Source organism: Euleptes europaea, chromosome 1 (assembly GCF_029931775.1).
Source record: "Euleptes europaea isolate rEulEur1 chromosome 1, rEulEur1.hap1, whole genome shotgun sequence".
Lineage (NCBI taxonomy): Eukaryota > Metazoa > Chordata > Lepidosauria > Squamata > Sphaerodactylidae > Euleptes > Euleptes europaea.
In genome coordinates this window covers 29,937,017-29,962,074 of record NC_079312.1, presented here as the reverse complement: position 1 = coordinate 29,962,074, position 25,058 = coordinate 29,937,017, and the positions used below count along the sequence as shown (strand labels likewise).

General features: G+C 48.3%; 1 protein-coding gene across 1 annotated transcript in view; it reads right to left on the bottom strand.

Annotated features, from left to right (window-relative positions):
• The window catches only part of TTLL3 (tubulin tyrosine ligase like 3), a 38,643-nt gene that overhangs the window by 4,066 nt on the left and 9,519 nt on the right, over positions 1-25,058 (bottom strand). The window contains 8 exon segments of the mRNA XM_056846543.1: positions 2,627-3,164; positions 5,734-6,169; positions 8,666-8,909; positions 16,239-16,387; positions 18,962-19,154; positions 20,283-20,411; positions 23,975-24,089; positions 24,324-24,452. Of these exon segments, the coding sequence (XP_056702521.1) occupies positions 2,627-3,164; positions 5,734-6,169; positions 8,666-8,909; positions 16,239-16,387; positions 18,962-19,154; positions 20,283-20,411; positions 23,975-24,089; positions 24,324-24,452 (1,933 nt within the window).

Below are 25,058 nucleotides of genomic sequence, written 5' to 3'. Positions count from 1 at the left end.
GAGGGGTTTATGCTTGCCAAGTTTCTTTCTCTTTCCCCAGAAGCAGCAGAAATGATGTAAAAACAAGCAAATCTAGCTTTTCCTAAAGGCATGGTTTGGGTTACTTAGTGCAGGATTACGATATGTGTGTGTGTATTTTACACACACACAGGGTTGGCAACTGTTCAGACGTGATTTGGGCCATGCCCACATGATGAAGTGCAAAGAAGAAGGAGGACGAAGAGAAGGAGAACAGTTGGTTTTTATATGCTGACTTTCTCTACCACTTAAGAATCAAACCGGCTCACAATCACCTTCCTCTCTCCACAACATACACCCTGTGAGGTAGGTGGGGCTGAGAGAGCTGTGACTAGCCCAAGGTCACCCAGCTGGCTTCATGAGTAGGAGTGGGGAAACAAATCCAGTTCACCAGATTAGCCTCCGCCGCTCATATGGAGGAGGAATCAAACCCAGTTCTCCAGATCAGAGTCCACCACTCCAAACCTCCGCTCTTAACCACTACACCACGATGGCTCTAAGACAGCAGAGTACCTGAAAAGGTAGGATGCTGAGGTAGAGAGGACGGCCGGCCAGGCAGTGACAAGGAAGGAAGGTGGGCAGTGGATACGCCACAGTTTGGCTTACCTCTGGCTCATAGCAGAGGCCGTATATGAAGGGCTCTTAAACGGCTAAGAATGAGGTCACAATGCTTTTTTTTTTGCCAAACAAGAAGAAATAGTGCCTGAGATAAGAACAGTTTATCTGGACCCAGGGTGGCCAACCAGATGCCCCTGGAAGGTCTACAGGCATGGCCCAGCAGCCAAAGCCCCCCCCCCTTGTTGCAACCCTCTCTCCAGCAACCGGCATTCAGAGGTACACCGCCTCCCACGATGGAGGTCCCTTTCAGCCACTGATGGGCCAAGAAGTGGTCTAATCCCCTTTCAAAGCCCCTCTAAGCTTTTGCCCATCACCACATCACAGGGCAGCCAATGTCACCTCAAGAACAAACAATGAGGTCTACTTTAATGATATTGCTCATGCAGCCAATTTGGCTCTGAAGTGTGTCACACTAAGACCAAAAGAAAAAGGTACAATATCTATGGTCGGTTATGTGTGGGTACTTTAACTCACGTTCCCACCTAGGGTTGCCAGTTCGGGGATGGGAAATAGCTGGAGATTTTTGGGGTGGAGCCTGAAGGGGGCAGTGTTTGGGGAGGGACTTCAATGCCATAGAGTCCAATTGCCAAAGCAGCCATTTCCTCCAGGTGAACTGATGTCTATAGACCGGAGATCAGATGTAACAGCAGATCTCCAGCTAGTACCTGGAGGTTGGCAACCCTACTTCCAACCCCCAGGGGTATGTGCATGCTGATTCTAAGAACCTCCTCTCCCACATATGTGTAGAGTTGCCACTTCCAGGTACTAGCTGGAGATCTCCCAATATTACAACTTATCTCCAGCTGATAGAGATCAGTTCACCTGGAGAAAATGGCCGCTTTGGCAATTGGACTCTATGGCGTTGAAGTCCCTCCCCTCCCCAAATTCCGCCTTCCTCAGGCTCCACCCTAAAAACCTGCCGGTGGCAAAGAGGGACCTGGCAACCCTACATGTGTGTTTATTTTCCCCTTTCCCCAGCAACCTTCTCTAGGTTCCTGGAGCCGAAGCTCCTGCCTTTGTTCCCCTCGTTTCTCTGCACATCTTCCTACTTAGTGCCTTAATTCTTCACGATCGGTTAGTCTGTCTGTAGCAGTAGAAAAGAGCAAGAGCCCAGTGACACCTTAAAGACTAACAAACTTTCTGGCCGGGTATGAGCTTTCGTGAGCCACAGCTACCTTCTTCAGATAAATTTTGTCAAGTCTTTAAGGTGCTACTGGACTCTTGCTCTTTTTTACTGCTACAGACAAACATGGCTACCCATCGTGATCTATCTCAGAGGAGCTGTGTATAATTACCACACCAGGTAATGCTTTGGATACCATAAAGATCCACCCGACTGAGCCTTAAATATGCAAAATGACTGATATAAAGAACCAATACCTGAAGAAGTGAGCTGAGGCTCCCGAAAACTCATACCCGGCCAGAAATGTTGTCTGTAAGGTGCTACTGGACACTTGCTCTTTTCTACTGCCCACAACCCCCACTACACTGATGTCAAAAAGAGAACCATTCTACCCTCCCAGCTCATCCACCCTGTTCAATCTTCCATCATAGACTCTGGCTGGCTTTCCTTCAAAGACCTTTATTGGGACAGGGATCCCAGCCCCTAGCGACATGATTTCTTCCCCTATAAAGGCCCACGTTAAGACTCTACATCATGATTCTTGGCCCAAGGCAGCAACAGCAGCAACCCCAAGACCCAGACCGCTCCTGGGCCACCAGAAGGCCCCGTCTCCGCTTGCCAGCCGCCTTTTGACCATGGTTGCTCTAATGGCATGAAGCTGAAGGGCCGAAGAGAAATCTATGCCCCGAGGGGACAAAGGAGATGGAGGCAAGGGCATGTTGCGCATAGGGGACCGCCTGCGGCCCCGCACGCGGTCGTGCGCCTTGGGCTTTGCGCGACTGGAGGAGGGGAAAGGGAGAGTGAACTGGCTGGGCAAGAGGATGGTGTGCAAGCCATGAGCACACAGCTCCGCACACCTGTTCCTACCTGGCATTTGAGCCGCCTTGCAGGGCACCTGCAAAAACACGCCGGCGATCTTGGCGGGGCGGTTAGTGGACTCCTGCAGGCTCGCGGCCAGCTTCTGAGAGCGGGATTTGGCACGGAGCTGCTCTGGCTGCAACAGCATGTCCCCGGGGAAAGCAACGGTGGCTGCCATGCTGTGCGCCATCAGTACCCTCCTGCTACATGGCTCTAGCTTCAGCTTGCTGGGCAGCTTCAACACGGCAGAAGTCGAAGAGGCCACCTGGCTGGCCGGAGAAGTCTCCCTGGCTTTGTTCTCTTTCCCGGGGCTTCCCGGCACCAAGGCCTTGCTGTTTGCTGCTGCCCAGCATGGGGTAGGCCTCTGGGGCCTCCCACGTCTTCCACGCTGGTAACAGAACTTCGGGGTCTTGGCCTGCTCCTTGCCCTTGATGCTCCTTGTGTCATCGGGCACGGGATTTCTTGGGGACGCAGCAGGAGGCTTCTTGACGGTGGAACCTTCGACCAAAAGGCTGATGCCAATGTACTGGGGGACCTCCACGGCCGCCTGAATCGGGGAAGAGAAGAGGGAAACCGAACAATACAGCTGAGCGTAACAGGGTAAGCAGGGATTCTGTGTAGAACCATAGAGTTGGAAGGGGCCATACAGGTAGGGGAGGGGCTGTGGCTCAGTGGTGGAGCATCCACTTGGCATGTAGAAGGTCCCAGGTTCAATCCCCGGCATCTCCAGTCAAAGGGACTAGGCAAATAGGTGATGTGAAAGACCCCCACCTGAGACCCTGGAGAGCCACTGATGGTCTGACTAGGCAAAACTGACTTTGATGGACCAAGGGTCTGATTCAGTATACGGGAGCTTCATGTGTTCACAACCTCCAGGTGGTGGCTGGAGCTCTCCTGCTATTACAACTGATCTCCAGGCGACAGAGATCAGTTCTTCTGGAGAAAATGGCCGCTTTGGCAATCGGACTCTATGGCAATGAAGTCCCTCCCCTTAACAAACCCCACTCTTCTCAGGCTCTACCCCCAAAATCTCCAGGTATTTCCCAACCTGGAGCTGGCAAGCCTATATACAAGCCATCTAACCCAGCCCCCTACTTAATGTAGATCAGCCTAGAGCATCCCTGACAAGTGTTTGTCCAACTGCTGCTTTACAACTGTCAGTGAGGGGGAACTCACCACCTCCCTAGGTAGCTGATTCCACTGTTGAATAACTCTTACTGTAAAAAAAAATTCTCTAATATCCAGCCAGTACCTCTCCACCTGCGATTTAAACCCCTTATTGCGAGTCCTATGCTGCCAATAGGAACAGCTCCCTGCCCTCCTCCAAGTGAGAGCCCTTCAGATACTTCAAGAGAGCAATCATGTCCCCCCCTCAACCTCCTCCTCTCCAGATTAAACATTCCCAACTCCCTCAGCCTTTCTTCATAGGGCTCGGTCTCCAGGCCCCTGATCATCCTTGTCGCTCTCCTCTGCACCCACTCCATTCTGTCCACATCCTTTTTGAAGTGAGGATGTGGATATCTTGGATAGCTGCCTACTGGCTCTGAGATAAGGTTTTAGGGTACAATACTTGGAAACACCAAGGGGAAAAGTGACCTCTGAGATGCACCAGCATCTGATACAGACTGCAGCATTTTGGATAAGCTCCTGTTCATAGAATCATAGAGCTGGGACCACCAGGGTCATCTAGTCCAACCCCCTGCACAATGCAGGAAATTCACAACCACCTCCCCCCTACACACCCAGTGACCCCACTACTCCATGCCCAGAAGATGGCCAAGGTGCCCTCCCTCTCACCATCTGCCTAAGATCATAGAATCAGCATTGCTGACAGACGGCCATCCAACCTAGAGTGTTCTAGTATGCTGGCTAGTTCAGGATTTTCAACCCGTGCTTTCAGTCAGTGCGACTTGCTGGGGCTGGGGCTGGGGTTAGGCTGTTATCTGACCAACTAGCAACTCTGACATTTTTATTTCACTTTTATTGAATTTGCATGTTGTTTTTGTATGCAGCTTCTGCTTTCTTTTCTTTGCTGCTGCTATTTATCTTCTTTTTTTCTTTTGTCAAATGTTGCGAATGGCCTTAAGTACATTTTAGCAAGACAGGAGGAGTTAAGTACATTAGGGAGGGGTTTCCAGCCTTCTCCCATGCCAGTTTCTTTAAGCTGAAATGGCCCTCCACAGCTGCTACTTGCCCTGTTGCCCATCTCCTTCAAACTTATGTCCAATTTGAGCTTGTAAGTTCCTTGGGGAGGGGGCCTGTCTCTTTAAACCCTGTGGAGTGCCAGCACCTGCTACTTAAGAGGCACCAGCAGAGACACCAGGGATTTAACCTGGGACATTTTGTGTTCAAAGCTTCTGCTCCATCTCTGTGCCGCAGCCTCTCCTCCATTTAATCAGGCACCTGCAACCCAAAGGTACCTGATAGTCATGCTGGAAGAACACAGGGAAAGGGAAGCAGCGCTCGCAGAGGGCAAATGAAAGCCGTCTGGGAGAATGCTGCCTCCAGGCAACCTCATAAGAACATAAGAAAGGCCCTGCTGGATCAGACCCAGGCCCATCAAGTCCAGCAGTCTGTTCACACAGTGGCCAACCAGGTGCCTCTAGGAAGCCCCCAAACAAGACGACGGCAGCAGCATTATCTTTCCTGTGTTCCAAAGCACCTAATATAATAGGCATGCTCCTCTGAGACTGGAGAGAAGAGGGATGCATCATGACTAGTATCCATTTTGACTAGTAGCCATGAATAGCCCTCTCCTCCATGAACATGTCCACTCTCCTCTTCAAGCCCTCCAAGCTGGCAGCCATCACCACATCCTGGGGCAGGGAGTTCCACAATTTAACTATGCGCTGTGTAAAGAAATATTTCCTTTTATCAGTTTTGAGTCTCTCATCCTCCAGCTTCAGCAGATGACCCCGCTATCTAGTGTTATGAGAGAGGGAGAAAAGCTTCTCCCTGTCGACTCTCTCCATACCATGCATAATTTAATAGACCTCTATCATGTCTCCCCTTATATCCTCCTTCTTTCCAAGCTTAACAGCCCTAGCTTGGAAAGGGCAACTCTAAAAAGCAACCAAGCCTGGTCTATACAGGTCGGCAGCCAAGGCCGCTCTCACCTGTTTGTAGATGAGCTCGAAGGCCCCTGTGCTGCATGTGCGGTCACACTTGCGGTCGATGACCACCCGCAGGGTGTCCTCCTGCACACTGGCACACAGCCGGGTGGTGACGGCAGTGGAGGCAGCCATGGTCGGGCTAGCGTTGATCTCGATCAGCCATGGCTGGTAGTTCTCTCCAAACAGGAAGTCCGCCCCGTAGAGCTCAAAGCTGTTCTTACGGAACTCAACCAGGTCCTGCGACGTCTGCATGGCGTGGATGATGGCGGCCTTCATACCTGGCACGATGACCTTGGACCAGGCGTCTGGGGCCCCCACCTGCCGAAGGTGGAGCTGGAACTGCTCCGACGACCACATGTTGTCGGGGGGAAGGTCGGAGTGGCGGTTCTGCGAGTTCTCATAGTGCTTCTGGATGGAGTTATTGCAGAGGTGGATGGAGCTGGGGGGGGAGAGGAAGAAGAAGAGTTGATTTTTATATGCCGACTTGCTCTACCACTTAGGAAAGAATCAAACCAGCTCACAATCACCTTCCCTTCCCCTCCCCGCAACAGACACCTTGTGAGATAAGTAGGGTTGAGAGAGTGTGACTAGCCCAAGGTCACCCAGCTGGCTTCATGCATAGGAGTGGGAAAACAAATCTGGTTCAGCAGATTAGCCTCTGCAGCTCATGTGGAGGAGTGGGGAATCAAACCCGGTTCTCCAGATCAGACTCCACCGCTCCAAACCACTGCTCTTAACCACTACACCACACTGGCTGGGAAAGGAAGAGGGGATCAGAGCCCAGAGGTAGCTAGTCAGGCACGGGCGGTTAACAACCCTGGATTTGGACAGGAGAGATGTAGGTTTAATCTCTGCTCAGCTATGAACACACATGAAGCTGCCTTATGAAGCTGTCTACTCAGACCGGCACGGGCTCTCCAGGGTCGCAGGCAGGGGTCTTTCACATCACCTACTTGCCTAGTCCCTTTAACTGGAGATGCCGGAGATTGAACCTGGGACCTTCTGCATGCCAAGCAAATGCTCTACAAACTGAGCCTCAGCCCCTCCCCTAAAGGATGATGCTCTCCATCTCTTTTGCACAGGAGTCTTCTGTCTCTGCGTGACCACGGGAAGTTCCTCCGCCTGACTTGCTTCTCCAGGGTACCACACCATTCTTCCCACCAGTATCCTTATTGCCATTTTAAGAAATCCTGACTCCCTTTCCTTGATCCTACTGCCATGACTAAGATACCTAGCATAATTTTCCTCCCTTTCCTACAAAGCTCAGAAGCTGTTTCCAAACATAAAATACAATAAAATAATGAAATCGTCATCCCAAAACTAGAAGAACCAACATTTATTTATTTACTATATTTATAGTCTGCCTTTCTCACTGGTAAAGGAGCATCTGTGGCGCAGAGTGGTAAACTGCAGTACTGCAGTCAAAAGCTCTGCTCATAGCCTGAGTTCGATCCCGATGGAAGTCAGTTTCAGATAGCCGGCTCAAGGTTAACTCAGCCTTCCATCCTTCCGAGGTCAATAAAATGAGTACCCGGCTTGCTGGGGGTAAAGTGTAGATGAGTAGGGAAGGCACTGGCAAACCACCCCGTAAACATAGTCTGCCTAGTAAAGGTCAGGATGTAACATCACCCCATGGGTCAGGAATGACCCGGTGCTTGCACAGGGGGACTACCTTTACCTTTTACCTTTCTCACTGAGACTGAAAGTGGATTACACAATGTAAGCTTATGCAATCAATATCTAACAAGCAATGTACTGTGTGTGTGTGTAAAGTACCGTCAAGTCGCAGCTGCCTCATGGCAACCCCCTCATGGGGTTTTCAAGGCAAGAGAATAACAGAGGTGGTTTGCCATTGCCTGCCTCTGTGCAGCGACCCTAGTATTCCTTGGTGGTCTCCCATCCAAATACTAACCAAGGCTGACCTTACTTAGCTTCCCAGATCTGACGAGATCAGGATACACCATGCTGCTTTCCCTCCTCAAGCAATGTACAAGAACTACAGAAATCTAAACAAGCACAAAATACTAGACAAGACTCAGAATGCAGACACAGTGCAGAAAAATGGTATTACATCAGTAGGCAATACCATAGTGACAGCTGGTAATAATTTGTTTTTGCTGTCAAGTTAAGCTAACTCATGGCAACTCAGTAGGGTTTCCAAGGCAAGAGACGGTTCAGAGGTGGCTTACCATTGCCTGCCTCTGTGCAGTGGCCCTAGAATTCCTTGGTGGTCTCCCATCCAAACACTAACCAAGGCCGACCCTGCTTCTGAGATCTGATGAGATCAGGCTAGCCTGAGCTATTCCCATCAGGGAGGGTAATACACAGTAGTTTAGTCCACAGTTGTTCTCTCTTTAGAAAGCGCCTTCCTGAACTGTTCTGATACAGTATAGTCCTATTACCGATATATAAATGCCCTCTTGAACAGTGTTGTCAACCAAAGGCCCTTCTAAAAGGCTCTGCCCTGCATTTCTTTATAAACTGCAGAAGGGAAGAAACAGCTCGATGAGAACTATGCAGAGATTTGTCTCTGTGTTGAAGCATCCTGAACCAGACATTAGCCCATCTTCTTGCAGAATAATATCTAGCCACTGCCAGTTTGAGTAAAATGTCAGGCAGAGATCCTTTCCAATTAATTTTCAGAACTGCGGTTCTCTATGCATTCTGGAATGATACGGCAGACGCTGATTTGTTTAGAGTTTGAGTGGACTGAGCGGAACTTTTGATTAAGTCTTGGTAAGGCTGCACATCTCGGTTTGTCTCTCCCATATATGCGCAGGTGAGCATGTGTGCACAGACACACACACACACAAAGAGGAAATATAAAATTGGCTTCTGTATGCGCAGGTAAGCATGCGCGCTCAAACACACACACAGAGAAGAAACATAAAACTGGCATCTGTAAAAAGAGGGGATAGAAAGTGTTAAAACTCACGTGTCCAGGTTTCGCAGGGAAAAAGGCTGCGTAGAGAAGCGTATGTAACTGTGCTGGTAGAACCAGATGGTGAGCGGGTTCCAGTCCGTTACCAGGAACCACTGGCGCAGGTCGAATTTTGTGCCGAATATGAGCAGTGGTGTCTCAATGTATTTCTGCACCACCCACTTCCCATCCTTGACAATCATGGGATCACAATCCACTAGCTTCACGATATCCTCCAAGCGGTCCATGCACATTATGCCTGTTAAGAAAAAGAGGAGTCGCTTTTTATACCCTGCTTTTGTCTACATTTGTGTGTGTAAAGTGCCATCAAGTCGCAGCCGACTTATGGCGACCCCTTTTGGGGGGGGGTTTCATGGCAAGAGACTAACAGAGGTGGCTTGCCAGTGCCTTCCTCTGCACAGCAACCATGGTATTCCTTATTGGTTTTCCATCCAAATACTAACCAGGGCTGACCCTGCTTAGCTTCTGAGATCTGACGAGATCAGGCCAGCCTGGGCCATCCAGGTCAGGGCTTTGTCTACATTTAAGGAGTCTCAAATCGCCTTCCTCCCCCCACAACAGGCACCTTGTGAGGTGGGTGGGGCTGAGAGAGTTGTGAGAGAGCTGTGACTAGCCCAAGGTTATCCAGCACGCTTCAGGTGGAGGAGTGTGGAAATCAACCCGGTTCACCACATGTGTCCACTGCTCATGTGGAGGAGTGCGGAATTAAACCTGGTTCTCCAGATTAGAGTCCATCGCTCTTAACCATTACACCACGCTGGCTCCCATGCATAAATGTGTGTTAGTCCAACCCTGTTGCTCTTACATGCTCACCTCAGAGCAGAGCTTTAAAAGTGTTTGTCTTTTTCTGCAAAGCCCAAGCTGGACGGGCATCCTTCTGGAACTGATGCCTCAGAGATGCTTGGGCCTCAGCAGGTCACAAAGCAGCATGCCCTGGCATTTAAGTAAAGGTCCCCTGTGCAAGCACCAGGTCATTCCTGACCCATGGGGTGACATCACATCCTGACGTTTTCTAGGCAGATTTTGTTTACGGGGTGAATCATAGAATAGAGTTGGAAGGGACCACTAGGATCATCTAGTCCAACCCCCTGCCCAATGCAGGAAATTAACAACTACCTCCCTCCCACATCCCTAGTGACCCCAACCCTCCCCCCACCATGCAAGATCCCACAATCCAAGCATACCCGACAGAACAAAATCATAGAATCATAGAGTTGGAAGGGTGGTTTGCCAGTGCCTTCCCCAGTCGTCTTCCCTTTACCCCCAGCAAGCTGGGTACTCGTTTTACCGACCTCGGAAAGATGGAAGGCTGAGTCAACCTTGAGCCGTCTACCTGAAACCGACTTCCGTCGGGATCGAACTCAGGTCGTGAGCAGAGCTTGGACTGCAGTACTGCAGCTGACCACTCTGCACCACAGGGCAACAACTCTCCACTCAATGGGCAGGAAAGCTCAGCATTTTACCCTCCCCCAAGTAGCATGCTTTGGGAACCTCATGGCTGGTCATATACTCTACACTGGGCGGCCCTTGAAGGCATATCCAGATACAGCAACTGTTTTGGAATGCACAGCCCAACTGCTGTTAGGCTCTGGCCAACAGCAACATGTCTTGCCCATTTTAAAACAGCTTTGCTGGCTGCCTGCACGAGTCAAGTCAAGTGCAAAAACAGGGTGGGGAAAAAACGGTTACATTCTTTTATGTGTGTGTGTGTGTAAAGTGCCATCAAGTCGCAGCCGACTTATGGCGACCCCTTTTTGGGGGGGTTTTCATGGCAAGAGACTAACAGAGGTGGTTTGCCAGTGCCTTCCTCTGCACAGCAACCCTGGTATTCCTTGGTGGCCTCCCATCCAAATACTAACCAGGGCTGACCCTGCTTAGCTTCTGAGATCTGACGAGATCAGGCTAGCCTAGGCCATCCAGGTCAGGGCTACATTCTTTTATACTTTCAGTAATTTTAAGATGGTAAGCCTACTTTTGTGTTATGCACTAGTATTTTAAAATTTATTAATATCAGAGTTTTATCAGTTTTTGTAATGTGTATCAGTATTACAATCTTATTGTGGGAAGCAATTCAGTAACTTAGGTCAAACAGACACAAGTCTATAGTTGGGAAGTATTTCTTTGAAGGACTAGATACCATAGCAACAATGAAGGTCTGGAATCCATGCCCTATGAGGAGAGACTTAGGGTTTGTTTAGTTTGGAGAAGAGAAGGTTGAGGGGAGACATGACAGCCATGTTTAAATATTTGAAGGGATGTCATGTTGTTGAGGGAACTAGCTTGTTCTCTGTTGCTCCAGAGACTAGGACACGGAGTAATGGATTTAAACTAAGAGAAAAGAGATTCCACCTAAACATTAGGAAGAACTTTCTGACGGTGAGGGCTGTTCGACGGTGGAATGCGCTGCCTTGGAGGGTGGTGGAGTCACAGACTTTGGAGGTCTTTAAGCAGAGGCTGGATGGCCATCTGTTGGGAGTGCTTTGATTGTGGGATCCAGCATGGCAGGGGGAGGGTTGGGGTCACTGGGGATGTGGGGGTGAAGTGCTCCCAATAAAGGTCTTTTACCTGTGGCACTATAAACTGCCCCTGTGTACATAAACAGGTGCAGGAATCCTCCTTTTAGATGTGACACCCATGTAGATAAACGCGTGTCAAGAACCGCCCCCCTACTTCTTTTCATCTTCCTTTCCTTTCACTTAGTCTGCATAAGCATACACACATTCCTCTAACTGCAACAAGTAACAGCTGCCAGCATTTAGCTTGTTATCTAGTTAAAGGGACTCCAATGTTCCCAACGAGGGGACTCTCTGTTCGAACCTAAAGCATGCGTAATTAGAGAATTGCTTGCTGCCAAAGTTGCTGAGTTGTTGATTTCAATAGCTAAGAATGACACCATGGGAAAATTAGAAATGCATCTTTATTGAAGACAATTGTTAGAAGTGTATAAAGGTTGATGAATGCTCAACTACAGTGTGATTCTTTTTGCAGTGTGATTCTTTCTCTTGATTTCGGCTGGAGAAACTTGATCCCAGCTTGTACTGTTAAACTGGTACCATTAAATAGCATAAGCTGTAAAAGTAATTCCTGATCTCCAATGCATTATCCTTGATCAGATCTACCTGGGGTAACGTTTTAGGCACAACAGGGGGAGGTAGTTGTTAATTTCCTGCATTGGGCAGGGGGTTGGACTAGATGACCCTGGTGGCCCCTTCCAACTCTATGATTCTATGATTCTATGAATTAGAGAGCACAAATAACTCCCAGTTTCTTTCCTCCCCAGATAAGAAGGAACCATAAAACCCCACTGTAGTTAGTCAAGGACAGATTTACGTAGGCACAAAGCTACTAGGCCAGGGGTCTCAAAACTACGGCTCCAGAGCCGCATGCGGCTCTTTGGCCCGTTGAGTGCGGCTCTCCGAACTTGGTTCGGAGCCCCTGCTCTTGCGGCCGCTCGCGCCGGCAGCCGGGCTGTGGAGCCGACGCGCCTGAGAGAGAGAGAGAGCGGGCGAGCGGGCTGTCTCTCCCCCCACCCGCCGTGGAGAATGGCCGGGTCCCCCTTTCTCTTGCCCTCAATGGTTGGGAGGCTAAAGCCTCCCCTCCCCTCTAGCCGCGTGACTGCTGGGCAGGTGGCTTGGCGGTTCCTGCCCCCCCCACCTATCAGCTGTTGGGCAGGGCGGGCTTCCTTTGGTAGACCTGGCCTCCGGCTGAGTCCCATTGGGAGGCCATGTCTACCCACTGGCTTTCTTGGCGGTAGACCTGGACTCCGAGGAGGGGAAAAAGTCCCCCTTCAGAGGCCAGGTCTACCAATTGGCTTCTATGGGCCTCCGGAGGCCAGGTCTACTGCCAAGAAAGCCAATGGGTAGACCTGGCCTCCCAATTTGATTCAGCCGGAGGCCAGGTCTACCAATAGGCTTTTATGGCGGTAGACTAGGCCTCCAGACGAGGACTCCGGACGGGGAGGAGGAAATGGCAGGGACTTACAATTTAATTTTTATCAATAAATAAGATCACTATTAAGTATGATATCAAGTTTTATTCAGTGTACCTATAGTTTAATTAAGACTTAAAACTTTAATTAAAGTTTATTAAGTTAATAAACAGTGTACCTACCTATATAGTTTAAGTTTAAGAAATCTGGCTCTCAAAAGAAATCTCAATCGTTGTACTGTTGATATTTGGCTCTTTTGACTAATGAGTTTGCCGACCCCTGTACTAGGCAGGTGTAATGAGCTCATGCATATTATCTTCTCCTCTCAGGGAAAGTATAATGAGCCGATAATTAGACATGCAATGTATGTTGTGGGAGGGGGGACTCTTATCAGAGATGTATGTTCAAGGTGTATCGGAAAGTCTGTACCTCCAAAATACCTCAGCTAACGGGGAACAGGAGAGGGCAAGCGAATTGGGGGTGAGGGACTTTAAAATGCCTTTGCCAGGCACTGCTGCCTTGAGCTCGTTTGGATTAACATAGCTACCTTTGTTGCAACAAAGCTTTGTTAAAACTTTTATCCCTGGTTCTCCTGGCTCTACTTCTTGCCCTTTGGGTATTGGGGTAAGAGTGTTTCTGACATCATCAAGTGAGACAATTTGATGTACTAACTTCTGACTGGTCAAATAGACCATATCAATAAGTACATCAAATTGTCTCACTGATAAGATTGTAATATTAATACACATTACAAAAACTGATAAAACTCAGATAAAATATAAAATATTAGTGCATAACACACAGAAGTGGGTTTACCATGTTAAAATTACTAAAAGTACAAAAGAATTCAACAGGTTTTTTTCCACCCTGTTTTTGCACATTTTAATTGCGATGGCACAAAATTTGGCAGTGGGGAGCGAAAGATGAGGAGTCTCCCCCATCAGAAGCTTCTTAGACAGGAACTCAACCAACTTGTCTGGGAATCCGCTGATCAGAGGAGCGATAAGTCTAATACGAGCCCCATGGTAAAATGGACAGCTGAACAATACAAGTTAAATTCAAGGTGCTGGTTATGACCTCTTAACAACCCAAGACCCACATATGTACAGGATGGTGTCGGGAGCAGGCCGTGAAGACAGTTCATGGCTGCACTTCCAGGTGTTGTTTTGCAAGTTCTTTCCAAGGCCAGATTAGATCACCACTCCGTGCCCGTGTTTAGACTTCATAGATTCCTTCAGTGTGGGAATTACCAAGTCCTCCTTCCTGCCTCTGGGAGGGGGGTTGCCAGGGTTACTGGTTATCTCTATTGCTTTGTATATATGCCAACTGCCTTCCCTTAGCCTTTCACTAGTAACACCTTGAATATGACTTCTGTAACCTGTCGTGCTTAATCAATAAAACTGCTTTCGTGGACTTGCCGTCTGCTGGAGTCTGTTTATGGGTTTGCCGCAGGACTAGAGCTCACAGATGGTCTCCCCACACGTGTCCCTGGGCACCAACTATGGTTCTCAGGTTGCCACCCCTAGCCCACCAGTTATCGACCAGAATCTATACTCTTCCTATAGTATCTCTAACCATATGGGATGAGCTCCCTGAGGAGGTGAGGGAAACGCCATCTTTAGATGTTTTTAGGAGGCACTGCAAGGCCATTTTATTCGCGAAGGCTTTTAATAGGTTATGTTGTTGGTGCTGAGGGAGCACAAGGGGATTATTTGGGGGGGTTGTTGTACTTTGCATGTTTTGACTTTGGCTTTGTAAGCCACCATGAGCCACAGAGAAAAGGCAGGGTATAAATATTTTAATAATTTATTTACTGGCTTTAAACCTCATTTATACCCCTCCTTTTCCCCCAGTGGGGACCCAAAGCAGCTCACATGGTTCTCCTGTCCTCCATTTTCTCCTCACAATAACCCAGTGAGGTAGGCTAGGCTCAGAGTGTGTAACTGGCCCAAGGTTACCCAGCAAGTCCTTGTGAGAGGATGGGGATTCAAACCTAGGTCTCAGATCCTAGTCAATCTAACCACTATGAAACACCAATTAAACATACATACATACATACATACATACATACATACATACAGCTCTGCTCATGATGGTGGCAACCAGGTAACATCAGGAAACTTTTAGCATACTGAAGACATTCTAAAAACGACTACTAATAATAACAATAATCCCCCCAAAAGCACAAAGTGTTTGGGAAGAAGTTAGGGTTGCCAACCTCCAGGTACTAGCTGGAGATCGGCTATTACAACTGAACTCCAGCCAATAGAGATTGGTTCACCTGGAGAAAATGGCCACTTTGGCCATTGGACTCTATGGCACTGAAGTCCCTCCCCTCCCCAAACCCCGCCCTCCTCAGGCTCCGTCGCAAAAACCTCCCGTCGGTAACAAAGAGGGACCTGGCAATCCTAGAAGGTTGCTAGGCCCCCACTGGGGGTGGGGGATACCCTGCTTTAGGCCCTCTCCCTCAGAGCTGTTCAGCTGGCCAGTCTTACCAGCCCTAAACTGAGGCCTCAGCCTGGTCGCCACTGGGGCACTGAAGTCACTTCACATCACTGATGACGTGGGAGACGCTCTGGTATTGGGGCAAAACTCTATGGTTAAAACAGTTTCAACCATACAGGTTTTGCCCAAATACCAGAGCTTCTCCTACATCATCAGTGAAGTGATGACCAGGTTGAGGCCTCAATTTATTGCCCAGGCTAGCCTGATCTCGTCAGATTTCAGAAGCTAAGCAGATCAGCCCTGGTTAGTATTTGGATGGGAGACCACCAAGGAATACCAGGGTTGCTGTGCAGAGGAAGGCACTGGCAAACCACCTCTGTTAGCCTCTTGCCATGAAAACCCCCAAAAAGGGGTTGCCATAAGTCGGCTGCGTCTTGACGGCACTTCACACACACAAGCCTAGGGTTGCCAGGTCCTCCCTTTCGATCAGCAGGAGGTTTTAGGGGGCAGGGCTAGGGCGATTGCGCATGTGATTATGTCACTTCCGGGTTTACCCAGGAAGCACCCCATAAATTTGAGTGCTAAAGTGGCCGCAGCAATGCGGTGCTTCCGGGGGTTAACCGGGAAGTGATGCAATCGTGTTGCATGCAGCCACACGCACTTGCAATTGCCCTCCAGAGCAGCTGGGTGGATTGGGGGACAATTGCCCACAGAAACCACCCACCTGGCAATCCTAGCTAAGCCCCACTCCCCTCCCCGGGGTGGGGGGGTACCTGGCAACCCTAAGCGTTACTGATCTAGAGACAAGCCCAACATGAACAAGTTCCCAGTGGAGTGTGTTATTCAGCTTTTCTGTGGGGGTTATCGCACTTTGTATTCCCAGCGATGTATTAAGAGTTTGAAAATGTTATAAAAAACATCGCTTTAAAAGGGTTTTTGGATACCACGGCTTATAAATGGTTGGAAGACGTCTTCACAGCTAAAGGGGCCAAACAAAGTGCGAACAGTATTTTTTATAACGTTTTCAAACTCTTAATACATCGATGGGAATACATAGAAAGTGCGAACAGTATTTTTTATAACATTTTCAAACTCTTAATACATCACTGGGAATACAAGTGCGGTAACAGCCTGTGTTCTTTTTGGACGTCAAGAGGACCGACCCCTTTGCAGATGCTCTTTCATTTCTCTCACCTCTGCCCCGGGACTTGGCTCCTGGCTTTACAATCCAGATGTTTTTGTCACCTTCCATGTCCAGTTGTGGGACCACTTTCGCCAGCCGATGCAGGATATCTTCGCACTGCTCGACGTGCCTGCCCGTCTGCATCATGTGCGCTCCCTCGCTGCAACCACAAACACTTAAGAGGATTTTCTCCACCTTTCCAACTCCATGTAGGTTAAGCAGACCCCTGTTCTAGACCCAAATTTATTTCAGGCTGAGTCACAGCTTGGGAGGAAAAGCGGGGGAGAAGTGCTCTTTCGGAATCAGCGTAACTTGTGGTTGCAAACCCAGACTATGGGCTGTGGTGAATTATCTGAATTTTGAGTACTGCACTAGTAACAAGATGCAGGAAATTAAAATCTAAGCTGTTAGGGAGCATCTGAATAATACCTCTATGAAGGCGACACTTCCATAGCCAGCTCTACGCATGGAATCAAATTCCTATAATCCTCTTGTTCACTACTTGGGCATGGAGTAGGAGGTCACTGGGGTATGTGTGGGGGGAGGTAGTTGAGACTTTCCTGCATTGTGCAGGGGGTTGGACTAGATGACCCTGGTGGTCCCTTCTGACTCTATGGTTCTATGATTCTACTTATCTCCCTTCAACATTTCACAATTCTCAACATTTCTTCCATAAGAGGGAAAAAAAGATTTCTAAATTTTGAAAGGAGAAAAAAGGCAAACAGAACAAAACAAGCGTTAGACAAAAGTATGTGTTCTATATGCAAATCTACTGCATTTTGCACAAGCAATTAATGTTTTGAATATGCAAGGAGAAGAAGAGCTGGTTTTATATGCTGACTTTCTTTACCACTTAAGGAAGAATCAAACCGGCTTACAATCACTGTCCCTTCCCCTCCCCACAATAGACACCCTGTGAGGTAGGTGGGGCTGAGAGAGCTGTGACTAGCCAAGGTCATCCAGCTGGCTTCATGTGGAGGCGTAGGGAAACCAACCCATTTCACCAGATTAGCACCCGCCGCTCATGTGGAGAAGCGGGGAATCAAACGTGGCTCTCCAGATCAGAGTCCACCGCTCCAAACCACCGCTCTTAACCACTACACCACGCTGGCTCTCCTGGGATAATTGGAGATGGAGAGGAATATCCCACAACTGGGATATTCCTCTCCATCTCCAATTCCTAAACACCTTAAAATTTGAAAATGAAATACTGGTCTGGACTCTCACCATTATTGGTGGAGAAGGGGTGGGGAGTTAACCCTGAAAACATGTAATTTCCACTAAGTGTTTAGAAACCAAGCCTTGCCTGGCTGGATCTTCTGCTAATTTTGGAACACAAGCTGTTTGCACAGCACCAACTCCAGCGCGGTCCTGTGTTCCACACTCTACCCATCTCTGCATCCCATTCTTGCGTCCCTACAGGAGCCATTTATTTTCTTGTTTGTGTAGAAATCCCTCCCCACAGAGTTTAGGAGGGCTGCCCAATGTTCATGCTTTCCCAGGACTGCTCAGGGGGGGGGGCAAGGAAAGAAAAGAAGGATGCGAGGGAAAAGACAGAGGACGGAGAAAGGCACAAGCTGTTGTGAAGGTAATGATAAAATGTACAAAGGTGGCGTGTCCTGCTCAACCAAATTAAGCGTGCATAAAAATATCGGGTTCAATCCAAAGTTTCTGAAAATGACAGAGGTTTGGATCCACTGGAGGATTTCCATGGATGGAAGAGGAAGACATACCAATCCACCCCTCCCAGTGCAGACCCCTTACTTCCCCCCTCACACTGTTCCTGGGGGGCACCTGTTCCCCTGCACCAGTATTTTGAGGCAGCATTTTGCGCTGCGAGAGGGCAGCAAGAAAGCTGAGCTCCATGGACAAAAATCTCTCATGTCAGCAGAAATTTCTGGAAGAGACATGTCAGAGCCTTCCGCTGATCAAGGAGCTTTTCCCCCCAGTGGAAGGAGTCTTGCTCCGGCGGAAAAGATGTGTACCATCAGTGGAAGACTCCTTGCATCAGAGAAGCATCCCTAAACGATTAGGGGGCTAGAGCAACTGCCCTATGAGGAACAGTTAAAACGTTTAGGACTGTTTAGCTTGGAAAGAAGGTGGTTAAGGGGAGACATGATAGAGGTCTATAAAATTATTCATGGTTTGGAGAGAGTGGACAGGGAGAAGCTTTTCTCCCCCTCTCATAATATTAGAACGCAGGGTCATTTGTTGAAGCTGGAGGGTGAGAGATCCAAAACAGATAAAAGGTGGTATTTCTTCACACAACTCATAGTTAAATTGTGGAACTCCCTGCCCCAGGATGTGATGATGGCTGCCAACTTGGAAGGCTTGAAGAGGGGAGTGGACATGTTCACGGAGGAGAGGGCTATCCATGGCTACTACTCAAAATGGATACTAGTCATGATGCGTACCTATTCTCTCCAGGATCAGAAGAGCATGCCTATTTTATGAGGTGCTGTGGAACACAGACAGGATGCTGCTGCAGTCGTCTTGTTTGTGGGCTTCCTAGAGGCATCTGGTTGGCCACTGTGTGAACAGACTGCTGGACTTGATGGGCCTTGGTCTGATCCAGCATGACCTTTCATATATTCTTATGTTCTTACTGTTACCAGAATGGAAACTTTGGATCCATTCATTTATGTGAATATGTGCTAAGATGTCGTTTGCAAAATCTGGGCCTTCTGGGGGGTCTTGTGGTGTGGAATTTATTTCACATTCCCTCTATACTTACTGGACTACCTGGTAGTAGTCTTGCAGAAACTGTTCCCAGTGCGCCTTGGACATCAGCAGGGGAGATCCGACCTCTTTGTCGATATCCTGGTGTCTCAAGCTGCTCAAATGCTCCTCGCAGGCACGGATGGCAGTCTCCAGCAGGCGGGACGGCAGGACAGGCTTTTTCTTGTGGCTGGCATACAGCTTGATTTCTGCAAGCAAAGAGATGGAGCCAGGGTCACTAGGCAGCTGGGAGTGTGTAGGCTCCATAGCTCAGGAGTTACAGCACTGGTCTTGTAAACCAGGGGTCGCAAGTTCAAATTTTGCCAGGGCCTCATCTTTGTTGGGAGGGGGTGTGGCTCAGTGGCAGAGCCTTTGCTTTGCATGCAGAAGGTCCCAGAGTTCAATCCCTGGCATCTCCAGTTAAAAGGTCCAGGTAGTAGTAGATGTGAAAGACCTCTGCCTGAGACCCTAGAGAGCTGCTGCCAGTCCAAGTAGACATACTGACATTGATGGACCAAAATGTGGAATTTATTTCACATTCCCCCTGTACTTTATTTCACATTCCACGCCAAGTAAAAAAGGCACTTTCATGAGCAAAGGCAGATGTTGTAGGCGGTGCTGGCTCTGAATCAAAGCAGCCAGTTTAGCACCCCTGCTGCAAAAGAGGAGACACAGATTGTTTTCGTTAATGCGGTTTAAATTGCTAGATTCGAGTCCAGTAGCACCTTAGAGACGAACAAGATTTTTGGGGTATAAGCTTTTGAGAGTCAACGCTCCCTTCGTCAACCTGGATTTGGACAGGAGAAATGTAGGTTTAATCTCTGCTCAGCTATGAACACACATGAAGCTGCAAAATACTGAATCAGCTCCTTGTCCATCAAAGTCAGTACTGTCTACTCAGACCGGCAGGGGCTCTCCAGGGTCTCAGGCAGGGGTCTTTCACACCACCTACCTGCCTAGTCTCTTTAACTGGAGATGCCGGGGATTGAACCTAGGACCTTCTGCATGCCGAGCAGATGCTCTACCACTGAGCCACAGCCCCTCCCCAATTATAAAGGCCATTAAGTTGCAACAAACTCATGGCATCCCCTCACAGGGGTTTCAAAGCAAGAGATGAGCAGGGGTGGTTTGCCATTGCCTGCCTCTGCATAGAGACCTTGGACTTCCTTGGTGGTCTCCCATCCAAAGACTAACCATGGCTGACCCTGCTTAGCTTCTGAGATCTAACAAGCTCAGGCTAGGCTGAGCTAATCGAGTTATGATTCATATTATATCGGATAGATGTCTACTCATGATGGGTTTCTTTTTGGTGCACAGATTCCCCCAGCTGCACTTACCTGGAGACTCCTTGTCCTCGGGGGGCTCATCCTCGCTAGTATCCAGCGATGCAAGGAAGGGGGATTCACGCCAATATCGTTTCACTACCACTTTGAGAAGGCTCCTGGCTGCAGTGAGCTGAAAGTCCTCTACCACAAGACAGTAAGGAGGTGGAGAGAAAGTGAGGGAGAGAGAGAACAAACATTACACTCGCTCTGTTTCTAAGAAAGGGGAGGGTAACAATAATTAAGAATGAGACACATAAACTTGTAATATTTTTTATTCAGCTACACTTCATATGGCCCTGACCTGGATGGCCCAGGCTAGCCCTAACTTGTCAAATCTCAGAAGATAAGCAGGGTCGGCCTTGGTTAGTACTTGGATGGGAGACTGCCAAGGAACTCCAAGGTTGCTACGCAGAGGCAGGCAATGGAAAACCCTCTCTGTCAGTCTCTTGCCTTGAAAACCCCATGGGGGGGGGCTGCCCTAAGTCATCTGCGACTTGATGTTACAGAAGAAGAAGAGTTGGTTTTTATATGCCAATTTTCTGTACCACTTAAGGGAGAATCAAACTGGCTTACAATCACCTTCCCTTCCCCTCCCCACAACAGACACCCTGTCAGGTAGGTGGGACTGAGAGAGCTCTAAGAGAACTGTGACTGGCCCAAAGTCACCCAGCTGGATTCATATGTAGCAACGGGGAAACCAACCCGGTTCACCAGATTAGCCTCCGCCACTCATGTGGAGGAGTGGGGAATCAAACTCGGTTGTCCAGATCAGACTCCACCGCTCCAGCCACCACTCTTAACCACTACACCACGCTGGCTTTACATACACATATGCTTCATATGAGTAGATGACAACTATCCAATATAATATAAATCATAGCTATTAAAAATAATTCAGTTAAGGACCAGGAAAGCTTTCAGGAAATGCCCACAAACTCCAGTCACACTTAATACAAATGACATGAGAGCCATTTCCCTGTGGCTAGACCCAGGGTCATGGCAGTGCTTCTTGCTGCCCCCTGCATAACCTTATAAAGCTCTTTTGTGCCCCCTCGTGGTCATCTTTTTTCAAAACGGAAAGTTTCCAGACTCTTAATTTTCCTTGTAGGAAAGGTGCTCTGATCTCATAATCATCTTGGTTGCTTCACGTCATGTTTGTTGGGAAAATTCTTTTATCAGAGGATTATGGATCGTATAATCATGGTGGGTGAAAGTCAATTAAAGCACACGCACACAATGAACAGACAAAGTCCTTTGTCTAGCAAAAACAAAACTTTACTCACTATAAAATAGGGTAGGGTAAACTTGAGGTTAAAACCATAAATCCTTACTACATCTCTAGTTCCCTATACGTGCCAGAAACGTTCTGGCAGGATCTAAACTTAAACACATGGCATTTCTAAAATACAGAGTTGCCCCATCCTCTCTGGTTGAGATCCAAAAAGTAACTGAGTACTGCTTTCTCTTCTACACAAATGAAGAAAGCAGTAATATGCAGATTCTGGCTACGTGACCACAAAAATCAGTTTACAACTGATCCCCACTGACCAATAGCTAATTGACACATTGTAGATTACATCACCTTCTTGAACTGGTCAGCATCAATACAATCAATTTTAACCCGTCTGTCTGATGTAATGAAGCTCGCTGTCTAATCCTCAACAATGTTGTTACCCACTCACCCAATATAGAGAGATCCTTCTGTAGTTCTTCACAGCCCACCTTGGTTTTCACTATCCTGAACATTTTGGTATCATTTGCTAACATGGCCACTGTACTGTTCCCCCCCCCCCAATTCCAAATCATTCCATGAACAAATTAAATAGCATTGATCCCAATACTGATTCTTCTTTTTTCTGCTCAGAAAGAGCTCAAAGGAAGCAAGAAGTATTTCCATCCCCACCTCTGGACATGCTGCTTTGTAATTGGCTGTGAGAGAAACCAAGCTTGCATGCCCTGCACTTTGCCTTCTGGATGGGGTTTTACCCGGGCTTTGCTGAGGGAAGATGGAAGAGTCGGGTTAACAGAGGAATGGGAAGATCCAGACATTGCGAGGGCTTGCAGCAATGACATTTCTAATGGATGGAAAACTCATGATAACTTCAAGGAACAACTGATTCAAACCGGGGGCGAACATGAGTGAAAGTACCCATGCATAAACGACCTGTCTCCCATCATTTAACCAATTTTTAATTTTGATGTGTAATTCGTCCAGGAAAGCAGCCCCCAAAGGTTGGGGCGCAGATGATCAGAATTGGAATGGCAGTGCTAGATAATTTTTTTTTAAAGTGTAGCTGATATGAGTCTGATATGAAAGCCAGTGTGGTGAAGTGGTTAAGAGCGGCAGATTGTAAACTGGAGAACCAGGTTTGACTCCCCACTCCATCACATGAGAGGTGGACTCTAATCTGGAGAACTGGGTTTGATTCCCTCTCCTCCATGTGAAGCCTGCTGAGTGACCTTGGGCCAGTCACAGTTTTCTCAGAACTCTCTCAGCCTCTCCTACCTCACAAAGTGTCTGTTGTGAGGAGAGGATGGGAAGGCAATTGTAAGCTGCTTTGAGACTCCTTAAAAGGTACAGAAACTCTTCTTCTTTGTCTTGTTGTATTGTTCAGAGGATGCAAGAGGAAGGCAGCCACTACAGAGCACAAATGGATTGCCATGTACACTTTGATAAGGTGCTGCCAAGCATGTGGCAGGTGTTGCCAAGGAAACTCCACACACAAAAATTTAATCAAACTCAGGATCCTCTGGGTTTTTTGGGCAGGTGGGAACTAAATGTCTGAAGTACTGGTCACAAAACTCTTTATTGAGATTGCTTAGGCTTCAGAATTGCTGCTCTAGAAGCTAGGAGTTCCCCCCCCCACACACACACACACATACACACACAAAAGGCAAGCTCTGTGAAACGTCTGGAAACATCTTAGGTCATTTATACATGGGTATTTGAACTCCTTGGAGTTATGCATGAGTTTTCAGTCCATTAGAAATGACCTTATGCTCAGCCCTCGCAAATCCTGGGTCTTCCTGTCCCTGTTATAACCTGATTCTTCGATCTCCCCTGAGATCAGCCCAGGCAAAATCTCTATCCTAAACCAAAGCGCAGGACAAGGAAGCTGGGGCGGTAACATTTTTCTCAGAGCAAGCACTGCAGCCAATCACAAAGCAGCATTTCAAGGAGTGGGGACTCAAATGCTTCCTGGTTTGTCTCCCATACAGAGTCCTTTCTGAGCAGACATTTGCCTTAGTACTGGGTTTTAAAAGGAGGCTTGGGTTTCTTCCCTCCTTCCCGGTCATTCTGTTCTTTTTACAGAGCTCTGTTTGTGGTTTTTAACAGGGCACTTGGGGTTCCGCCAGGGGGAGAGGGAAACTGGGCACTGCAGCCAATCACAAAGCAGCGTTTTCAAGGGGCAGGGACTCATGTTTCTGGATTTAAGCTGGTGAATTTGCTGGAGCATAGTGTTTTTCGAATTTGTAAGAGAAAAATGTGGGACAAGTGAGCATTGAGCACAAGGTAAAACTGCCATGCATAAAAGACCTTAGTCTGCAGCACTGTTGGAGTTTTAAGTAGGTGTTGATCTGATCAGCCCCTTGGATGGGAGACCACCGGGAACCCCATGTAGATTATAAGCACCACATACATACGTGTGTTTGTTAAATTATTTATTTTTGAAGCAGAGCACTTTGGACAGGGGAACTCTTACCAATGAAGGCATGTTTTTCATCTGCAGCTCCCAGACGGTAACAACGTGGGAAAAATGTCTCGGCATCAGCCTGGTCAAACCATGGCAGGTTTCGTAGATTAAGGCACAGTCCTACCTGAGAAAGAGGGGACACCTTTGCAGCAGCCAAATTTCTTGATTACCCCTCCCCCCACCACACACACACATGCAACACTCTTCCATCGTTTTACCCAGGGCTTGTAGGCCAGTGGGTTCAGGCTCACTTGCACAACTAATAATGGCATACACACACACACACACACACACACACACACACACACACACAGTTATTAATATAGCCCAGACCTTGAAGAAACAGAACTCTGCCCACCTTGGTGGTGAAGGTGCCTGCCTTGGCATAGTGATTCATCATCTGGTCCCTGCGCAGGAGGCGACAGTCAACGACATCACGTCTGTTGGTCCAGATGAAGTAGGGACTCTGGTTGCGAACCAGCCTTGACTGTCAATGAAAGAGGTAAAGGTGACCAGTGGGTGAGCCTGAGCAATGGAACTCTAGACAGCACAGGATGAGAGCAAGAAGGTTGAGAGTGGAAAGACCAGGCGTAGGCAATAGTGTAGGGGAGGTGAAATAGGTAAAGGAAGTCCCCTGTGCAAGCACCGGGTCATTACTGACCCACGGGGTGACATCACATCATGACGTTTACTAGGCAGACTATGTTTATGGGGTGGTTTGCCATTGCCTTCCCCATACGTCTACCCTTTACCCCCAGCAAGCCAAGTACTCATTTTACCAACCTCGCAAGGATGGAAGGCTGGGTCAACCTTGAGCTGGCTACCTGAAAGCAAGAGGGAGGGCATCTTGGCCATCTTCTGGTCACTACTAGGGGTGTGCGGGGGGAGGCAGTTGTGAATTTCCTGCATTGTGCAGGGGGTTGGACTTGATGACCCTGGTGGTCCCTCCAACTCCATATGATTCTATGATCTATTCTATTACTTCCGTCGGGATTGAACTCAGGTCGTGAGCAGACTGCAGTACTGCAGCTTACCACTCTGCGCCACAGGGCTAGGTGAAATAAGGGTTGATAATACTGGGAAAACCCATGAA